General features: G+C 43.5%; 1 protein-coding gene across 1 annotated transcript in view; it reads right to left on the bottom strand.

Moving 5' to 3' along the window:
* Positions 1-9,581, bottom strand: part of CYTH3 (cytohesin 3) — a 50,071-nt gene extending 40,490 nt beyond the window's left edge. Inside the window, exon 1 of the mRNA XM_040591742.1 lies at positions 9,353-9,581. Within this exon, the coding sequence (XP_040447676.1) occupies positions 9,353-9,383 (31 nt within the window). The 5' untranslated portion in view covers positions 9,384-9,581. The remainder of the gene's footprint in view (positions 1-9,352) is intronic.
* Positions 9,582-10,098: the final 517 nt, after the last annotated feature.

The following is a 10,098-nucleotide window of genomic DNA, read 5'->3' as shown; positions in this document are numbered from 1 at the left end:
TGACCTCACGTAATACATAGAAGACAGGCTTAAGACCCAGTCGGAGATTACCTACCGAATCAGCAACATCTACACAAAGAACAAACTAGTCACATACCTGAAACCTTTCAATCTCTCCCTTCTGTGACTGCAAACATTTTCATAAACGTAACAGCCGTTTCTCTAAACTTTGCCTGTAACTTTAGCACCAGTTTCAACTTCCACTTCAACAACAGTTACTATACAAACTGCAATTTAGGAATAGCAGCACAAATTACAAGAGATGGTGAGAAAACAAGCAGAGATATTCTCCCTGTCCCCAGATGAATGCTGGATGCTGCTTAAAAGTGTTGCAAGCACATAATAAGATCATTTTAGTAACTAGAAGTGTGGTACAGTAGGTCAAAATTGACTTGAAGAAGAGCAAGTTAAATAATAAAGGTCTATAAAATAAAAAAGTTACTTTTGAGATTATAAACATATACATCCCTAACATGGACTACCCATTTAGGCGTTTACATGATGGAGATACCACATGCAAAATGAGTTTTCCCCAATTAGTATATACTGGGGCTGCAAAATATGAGACTAAACCAAGGATTACTTCAGCGTGACAGAGGCTCTTGAAGGTATACTCCCGAAATATCGTTCAGTTTGGGTGGGTCCCAAGAAGAACTCTTTCAGTTAAACACAAAAAAACCCAGAAACTGAAAAAAATAGAACCAAAATTAAGAAAAAAGTAAAGGGAGAACCACAAAACAATATACAGACACATATTCACCTAATGAATCATCAGCCTGCACGGTTTGTACACAGTAGCTCCTGTGTGGGCAATCAGAAACAGATGAGCACTCTGTGTGTACAAGAAAAGTGTCAAGTTCATTTGGTCTTCTCAAGAAGGACTTAGAATGGCCCTATGCAGGACCAAGCCCCATCCCGCATACGCTAGGAGTTTCATGGTTAGAGAATGCATTTAACTTGCAAGGTTCTTCCCAGCAAACAGAGTTTCTCCGTAACAAAGTCACCATCTCTTCTTACAGCCACTTGGTTTAACCTCAACTTCCTGGGAAAACTTTCCTTCACATCCCCTAACTAGCCATTGGTGAGATACTGAAACAAAAACACACAGCAGCTTTACGAATTCAAAAATCGCATTTGCAAGTGGTCAAAGTTGTACTCAAGAGTACACACCCTGGTGGGAAAATTCCTCCTCCATGTATTAGAATGACGAGGCAGGAAGTTCATTAGTCCAAACTCAGATGAGCAAAGGAAGAAAAAAAAAAAAAGAAAGAAAAAAAAAAGCAGTTAGAGTCTGACTATTGAATACAAGAAATACTGCTTTGAGCGACCACAATTCCTTATGTTATAATATCCAGTGCAATTACAAATGTGCCTTTTGACAATTCCCCTTCTCTTGTAGTAAGGCAACAGGATCTGGTTTATGTTGGAATTTGACCCTACAGACAACACTGCTTATGAGCTAAACAAGGATCTGAAGGAACGTGATATCTACAGTATGTGAAAGTGAAAACGTAACAGCAAATAAGACTCCTGAATACTTGGAATTAAACAAGAAAACAGCCTGAATGGTATTTTGCAATATGAATCAGATAGTAAAAAAAAAAAAAACAACAACAAAAAAAACCCACCAAACAAAAAACCACCACACCACACCAAAAACCCAACATCAAACCACACATCTCCATGCTAGAAGTTACACTATTAATGAGGCAGTTGTGTAAAAACGCAAAGGTGACTCATGAAATGATTACATCTCACAGCTCCTCTTAGAGAAAACAGTAAGAGGCAGTCCCCTTACTTGCACACACCAATTTTTTCAGCCTTTTTTTGTGTGTGCATGTATGTGAGAATGAGAGTGAGCACAAGATACTGGACGTTTCTTTTCCTACCCATCAACTCCTCCTGTCAAAGTACACGTAGCACAGCATTCAATTTCAATCTAATTTGACTGAGGAGTAGATACTCCTAGAAGCTGCGTGAGAACCAGTAGCTGGGTAGAACAGCCGCTAAAATTAATTCCCACAGTTACAGTTCAGCCTCTTCCATACCCTGACAGTCAGCAGACTTGTGTTTCATCATTTTCACACAGCTTTTTTTGTGTGTTTGTTAAGAAACTCAAGGCATTTCATCTAAAAATCAACAGTTCCTCCTTTTGTATGAAGGATGCACATCCGCAAAGAACAGCAGCAGCTCCTCAAAATTCAACTGAGCTCTTGGACATGACAGTGAAAGCCAGGCTTGAATCCAGATTAAACTTTCACAAATGAACTGATCTTCAATTCTTGTTGAAGAATTTTCTTATGGAATTCAGAAGAACTATTAATTAATATTCTTGCAGTAAAATCTATCCTTGTTGGTACCATTTCCACCGGGTGGCTAAAAAACAGTTTCAGCTTCACAGTTCTTCCATACACATGGCATAAGATAACTATTCCTTTCTATAATAAACAGAGTATCTGAAAACAAGGCTAATTTGAAAAACCATGTCAAGAAGCCCAACCTGTTGAAAAATTAGATCAAATGTTTTCAGTACTCCACAAGCCTCCAGCATGCAAAATTTCCTGTTAATTCCATGAGATCCTATTGAATTTGTCCAGCACACTTTTCCTAGGAAATACTAGATAATGTTTGTGTTGGCCTTTTAACATGCCAACTTTTATTGGAAAACCTACCCACTTATACCATACCTACATAAAAGCAGATATCAGAACTTCAATGAAATTGTGGACGCAGCTATGCATCGCTTTATTTTCCTTAAATAAAACTTTTTGTAACCAAATAATGGGTTTAAAGAACCTCAGAAAGTAATGAAATAAATGTGACACAGATGTTCACAAAAAAAAAAAAAAAAAGGAACAAGAATGTTTTTACTTCGTAGCAACCAAATAGGTCAAACCATTTCCTTCTTCAGGCAAATCTCAGAGGACCACAAAACACATGGTTTTCTAGTAGATTTTGTGTGTCTATCCCACTAAGAGGAAATACTGCTGTCCAAAAAATTTGCAATACTTCGTTTTCCCATGAAACTGTTGGAATTAAAAGAAGGAAGTCATATGCAATTAAAAACAATTTGCTAGATGTTAAAGTTATACAAATGGCATAAATAAATACACTTCTACTACCTAAGTCACATACCTTTCCTATAAAACATACTGCCTTAAAAGAATCCACAGTGAAGAAGTCAAAACACCAGTGTTATGTCTGCTCACAGGGTTTTCCCTTTGGTTCCGTAAATCTTAAAATTAAAATACGTGTTCCTCACTTCCATGGAATTCCTGCCTTACAGTTCTAGAAGTTGAAAGGTTTTTCTAATAAACCAGCTGCTAAGTACTTATTTTTATCCTCTATGAATGAAGCACATGGTCAACTCCACTAAAGTAAGTGTGATCCTTCCCTACATTTTTTTTAAGTACTCATGAACTACAGGGACTCAAAGGAAGCAGACATCATTAACTATTGCTTTACTTTAAAAAGGAGGAAAAAAAATCACGTAGATTCACTCAATCATCACAAAACACTATCCTACATGCTGGCTAGACACATGCAGAAGTCTACAGAACATGTCACGTGTGATCCCATAACCAGATTAAATCTATTTGTGTGTTCAAACAGGAAAATTAATATTGCTTAGGAAAACGTAATTTATTTCATAACTTTAAGGTTGCAAAAGTGTTCCAATATTTTTGCATTGTGCTTTCACTGCCATTTTTGTTACAACTTTTCTACAGACTATTTTTTAAGAAAGAATATAACATCTCACTATTTACTTGTCAATAACCACTCAGGACACCAGTGTGCACATTCACTGACATCAAAAAAAGGAAGCGGGTGGAATCAGTATTAAGAGCTCTGTTTTAGACTAATCAAGCTTAAGATGACAATTACGCAATCTTAAGATGTCAAACAAGCCATTTTAGCTGGAACAGATGGTACTGGATCCAGAGCACACAGTATATGCTGTGAGTCATCCGTTTAAATACGATAGCTCCTTTTTTATTTGCAAATTTGATTATCCAAACACAAGATGCAGAGAAGACAGCATTAAACCAAGTGCAGGGTCCTGTAAATATTCACAAAAATGTTGGAAGCAGAAAGATCACCTTCCAAATGAAAAAGCAATTAACAAAACAGGAGGGGAACAAGGAGAGAACAGTCAAAGAAGCCAAAAAGAGAGCAGTATTTCAAAAAGAAAACTATAGTAAACAGCACTAGAGGCAGCTGGCAGGATAAGAGGAGGAAGGGAATGTACTGTGTACAAGGGGTCAGAACAAGTGTGGAAAGGCCCTATGATGAACCTGGAGGATATACTCTTCAGACAGTGACTGCAAACAGCTCATCCAACTTTCAACGTGAAAACGAGATGGGGCACTAGTCCATTAAGTAAATGGGGCCAAAGATGTAAAAGGTGTAAAAAGCAACAGACTAAACGACGTTTGTGTTGAGAGGGAAAGGGAGGGAGTAAAAGATAGTAGCAGGTTAAGATGGAGCTACAGGAGAATTAAGAGTTTAAAGCCTTTAAAACCTTTCTGTTGTACTAGGAAATGAGACACTGGCAGCACAAAAAGAAGGCAAGCAGAAGAAACCAGAGGAAAGCCAAGACTTATTTCATTCATTTTCCCTTAAAAAAACTGTTAAAAATCCTATAAAGAAAGAAGAGAAGGCAATAAATATGATAGGATTGAGAAATTCAACGTGAACTGCAGAATGTATCTTGGAAAACAGTGTGCTGCCTCACTATCTGCAGTCCCTCAACTGGCAAAAGCTCTTACAACTCCTGCGATACTAGAAGATTGCAATATCCATTTAGTAAAAGTAGCACGTGGGGAGCCCACTTCCACATGGCTACTGCTGTGATTTTCAGGCACTGTTCTGCAAAGTATGCTCCTTCCTGTAAGTAAATCCTACATCTTGCTTTCCTACATGAAACAATACACACTGATGCTACGCTACAGGCATACTGCTCCCCTAAATCCATGGCAGGCTTACATTGCTGAGCGCAAGTAACCAAATACCATTATATAACGATACATCAAGTTTAGCAACCAACAACCTCTGGAAACTTTATCAGCAAAAAAAAAAAATCATGTGTTCTTGCAAGTCACAGCTAAAAATACTGAACATTAAGAAAAATGTTAATGCGTTAAGAAAAAAACTTAAACGTTCTACTGCAATTAACAAGCCCATTTTCTGATATCACCAGAAATAACTAATATTTACAACATAATTATTAATATTTTATGATAACATTTTTTATTAGTGATAACATTAAATGATTTTTGAGCTACAAATTAAGATACTACTGAACTGACAGGTGATCTGCATAAATATGAGATTAGTTTACCATGAAGAAATACTTCTTTAGCAAAAAGACACTCAGTGTGAAGCTCTGCGGGCTGGTAAAAGTCATATTTATGTCATTTAGTTTTTTGTGTTCTCTCTCTGTATCTGCTCTTTTTCTCTCCCTAGAATCAATTTGTGTGGTTAGTGAAGACTCAGGTGTGTTTTTATACTCCCGACATTTCACTAGCATGCTATTTAAACTTACAAGCCCTCCTCCAAAGAACTTTTGGGACAACTTTTGAAAACTACCAGTACAAGTTATCCACTTTGATGAGTAAGGAGTGAAACATATTTAACATTCTTCTGTGTTAAAATACATTTCTTATTTTATGAGTTTCTTTTATTACAAACAAAACACACAGATCTAGTCTTAAATGCAGACCAAATGTCTATAACCATGAGGAGGCCACATGGACTCTTCCATCTTTATTGTCAACCTTTGAAAGATATTACAATGTGAAAAAACCGGAAGAGATCAGGCTGCTTATGTCTAGAAGTGATATATATATATTTAATCAATTGTAAAACATTTTTTCTAAGAAAAATGGGGGGGGGGGGGGCAGTGTATGTATGTGTTACACTTAACAGCTTTTACCTATAAATGGGTAACTGCTTTGCCCTGCAGAAGAACAGAAGTAATCTTGCTAAATCTGATTTGGCAGCAAACCCATTCTTCTGAGTCCTCTGCAAGACGATCTGGTCTCTCGGTCGGCTGTCTACATAACAGAATCAACGTGCTACCTGGCACCATTGCTTGCAAGTACAGCCAACAACTAACAAAGCTTGGCAACTGAACTGCTCTCTTCCCCAAAAAAAGATTCAAAATTCAGAAATAAAGCACAGAGTTTAGGGAACAGTAGGGAAACCTCAATACCATAATTAGTGTTATAATTTGGTCTATTTGTCAGGCAGAAGCAGGTTTTTAACCCTTTGGCATGTCTGTTTAGACCCCTTCATAGAGACACCTTAAAACAAACATACACGCAGAAGTTGGTAAGTACTCAGCACTTGCCAAGAGGAATGGCACGGAGTTGAATTGGGGGACTACAAAGCTGCTGTATGACTAGACTCCAATTTAGAAAAACAAAGAGAAGTACTATTCTGCACCTCCAGCACAGACTGTTTATATGTTTTGACCTTATACATAAGATTGCTTACTGTTTAGCAGTAAGCAACTACACCACAAGCTGCCAACAGCACCATTCAACACGAGGAGCTCGGTTCACTGGTACCACCACCACCTAAACAACAGCCTGTAAGAAAAGCCTCAGTCAAACCACAAAAGACGCGGGTTTTACCCAAGTGAGGAGAGGGAGGAGGAGAAATTTCCTGGATTAAGTGAACCACAGAGATATTTTAATCAGAACACAAAAGAAGACTGAGGCAAACACCAACTGACTCGGATCATATCGCATCAATAATCCATGCACAGAGCCTCTGCTGAAATCAATGGGAGGCTTGTGCCTAAGTGGGTTGTATAATATAAACCCATGCCCCTATTTAAGGGCTCCACATACAAAAGAGAAAGAGGTACTAAGAACAATTCCCGTTGTTAACATTTCTCTTCCATCAAACGCTTCTAAAATAATAAATCCTAACTTTACACAGCTCTGTTTTCATTTGCAGTTTTTATTAGAGGTGGTAAAACAACTGACCCCATTTGACAAATAAGGGAACTGAAGCACAGGATGCAAATTAAACTGAAGAGCAGGGCAGCAGGCAGAACTGAACTGGGAATAGCAGTTTACCGTCTGAATCACAGTTTAATGTCCTAGATATTTAGATGCTTATCTAGTTCAAGTCTCTAATTAGGGTGATTCTGTGCAGTCCTCAATTTTGCATACTTCCTGAAGTACCTGTGCACAGCGATATGCTTATTTCTATGGGTTTCCCACTCCATAACGTCAGGTATTTGACATTGCAAACGTCCTGCAGAGCTTCAAAACACTAGACTGCCCTGGTTAGACTCCCTTGGTACCCCACAAGTCTCGCTACCCAGCGGCAATGAGGATTTTAAGATTGGCTGTGAAATCTACACTTTTCACATGCTTTCTATTGTTTAAATAAAATTACTTTCAATTCAACATACCAATTCATTAGCTGGAAATGACCTAACTAACTCTGGTGCTCCAAATGGCCAGCAGTCCACAAGAAAAGGCCAGACTGGCTATCTATTCAAGAAAAGTGCCATGCTCACAAGAAGCCAGTGTAAAATGTCAAATACACTGATGGCAAAAAAATTTCCAGTCTCATTAGTCTACAGTTGTTTTACAATGAAGCCAAGTAAGGCAGAACATTAACTATGCCACAATTTGACCCCCAAAAAGCAATGTATTTATTAACGTGATATGAAGTTAGAAATAATTGTTTCACTTGCATGCTAGGTAAAAATCTGACTTCACCTATAGAGCCAGCCTTTAACTAAATATAGACTGTCCCCTTCCGAGGTCATGAGTTATTTTTCCTAACATGAAAATCCAACTTCGAAATGCTTAACACCTTACGAAAGATTGGTTCAGCAATATGTCCACTTTTTAGTTTACATCTTGAATGTGATTAAATACTATATTACACAGCAACAAGCACGCTCATTTCCCTTAACTCCAGATGCAATAATACTGTGAAAATAATGTATTTTGAGCTGAAGCAGGTCTCTGCTCTTAACAATTACAGTGCTCAACTGATAACTTTTCAGGTCTGGCTTGTTTTTTGTCTTCCATTTTCAGATTTATTGTTTTTAAGAGTTAGTCTATCACTAAAAAGTCTACCACTGACAAAATGCGCAGAAACGCCTCCTGAGAAATGGCCACATCCAGGCAACTGCTTGAAGAATTATTTTTCTGATTCATCACAGCACTTTTTTTTTTTTTCAAGTTGTCACAACAAACACCACACCCACTTGATTTCCGAGTTCTGGGTAATTATGTTTAGAATTAGCCAGCACCGTGCAACTATTAATCATAGAAGGTTTAGCCCTGACTTTACCTATTTAGAAATCAGCCAATGCATTCAAATGCAGCCTGTTTATAGCGTTTTATTTCAGATCTACCCTCATCGCTCCATTCCGTCCCACCGCCACCGCCACAGGCTGGCAGGGACACAGAATATAGGGCAGGCCATTCAATCCCTCTGCCCCAAGGCAGGCTCAGCTCCACCACAGCCACCATTATCGCTGATGAGACACAAGAACTGGTTATTTCAGGCAGGAGCAGCTTTACACACGCACTCGCAAAACACATGATAAATTAAAAGGAGGGGAGGGTGTCGCAAGCCCGCAGCGCCTCGAACCAGGATGGTGCGCCAGCCGGTCTCCCAAAGGGAAAAATTAAAAATAAAAGCTCCCCCAAGATGCGAGTCCCGATTTCCTAAAAGTAGAATCCGGCGACTGGCTTTCGAGACAGTTCCCCGCGTTCAAACTGGATGAACCACCCCGTGATTATCACCGAGCCTCCATTAAGACGACACACACGCAGAGCCCTGGAAGAGCCTAATTATTCTTTTCACTGCTCGCACACTGCGAGACACGTACTTTTTTTTCCCTTTTTGTTGTTTCCCCCCCCGTCCCCTCCGCCAGCGGGCGAGGGGCTGCCGGCAGGGAGCGCGGGGCTGCCGCGGGGGCACGGGGACCCCCTGCCCTGCCCCGCCGCCCGCTTTGTGCCCCAGCCCCGCCGCCCCCGCCGCGCCTGACCCCTGCCGGGCCCCGCCGCGGGGCACAGAGCCCCATTGTGGCCGCCGCCGCAAGGGCCAGCCCCCGCCGCCACGCTCCCCGCTCCCGGGGCGCTGCTGGGTGCTGCCTGCGCCGGCCGCTCCGCCCGGGCGGGACGGGGGCAGGACGCGGGCACGGCACCGGTGGGCAGCTCTCGCCGAGCGAAGGGCGCGGAGGCGGCAGCAAATATCACGGCCGCGGCGGGCGACCCCCCCGCTCCCGACAGCGGGGCGAAAGCCTCTCCTCACGGCTGCGGCGGCCAGGTGAGGGGCCGCGTCTCCCGCCCGCGCCACCCCCGCCACTCACCGCCGCCACCCCCGCCGCCCTCTTCGTCCATGTTGGGGCCGCAGGCAGGGCGCTCCGCAGCGGCGGCGGCTGCTGAGGGAGGCCCGGCGCTCGCTCCGCTCGCTCGGCGCCTGGCGGCCGCTTCTCCTTCTCTCCACTGCCGCGCTCCGCCGCCGCGCTGCTCTGCCCCGCCGCCGTCCGCCTAGCCCTGCCTCAGCTCCAGCGGCAGCCGCCGCCTCGGCCCAGCCGCCCGCCCCTCTCATGTGACCCGCGGAGGGGCGGGGGGGGGAAGGCAGGCCCGGCCGGCCCTGCGCCACCCCCGCCACCGCCACAGGGTCGCCGGCCACCGGCGCGCTGCCTCCTCCCCTCCAGGGGCGGCAGCTCCCCGGCTGCTCCCTGCGGTGGAGTGGGAAGCTCCCCTCCCGCCTGCCTGCCTCGCCTTTTCGGTGCTCCCGCCCCGGCAGGCTCCGCATGGCGCGGCCTGGCACCGCGGAAGCCCCTAAATCGACTCCACCGAGGGCTGCCCGGGGCCGCTGGGGCGGGCAGGGGGCGCTGGCGGCGGCCGGGGGGGCGGGAGAAGCCTGGCCCGCGGCGCTGTCGCTGGGGTCCGGCGGGAGGGGCTGAGGGGAGCCGTCGGGGCTGAGGGGCTCCGTGTCGGTTGGGGTTGTCTCCTGGGGGCTGCGGTAGCCCAAGATGTCTGCGGAACCGCTGACTTTTTGGGGGGGTCTAAATGCGGCGGGGAGGGGGAGGAGAGCGGGAGGCGGCGG

The sequence above is a fragment of the Falco naumanni genome, chromosome 4 (assembly GCF_017639655.2).
Source record: "Falco naumanni isolate bFalNau1 chromosome 4, bFalNau1.pat, whole genome shotgun sequence".
NCBI classification, from domain to species: Eukaryota; Metazoa; Chordata; class Aves; order Falconiformes; family Falconidae; genus Falco; species Falco naumanni.
The sequence above is the reverse complement of the archived record's forward strand: the minus strand, read 5'-3'. Positions and strand labels throughout refer to the sequence as shown.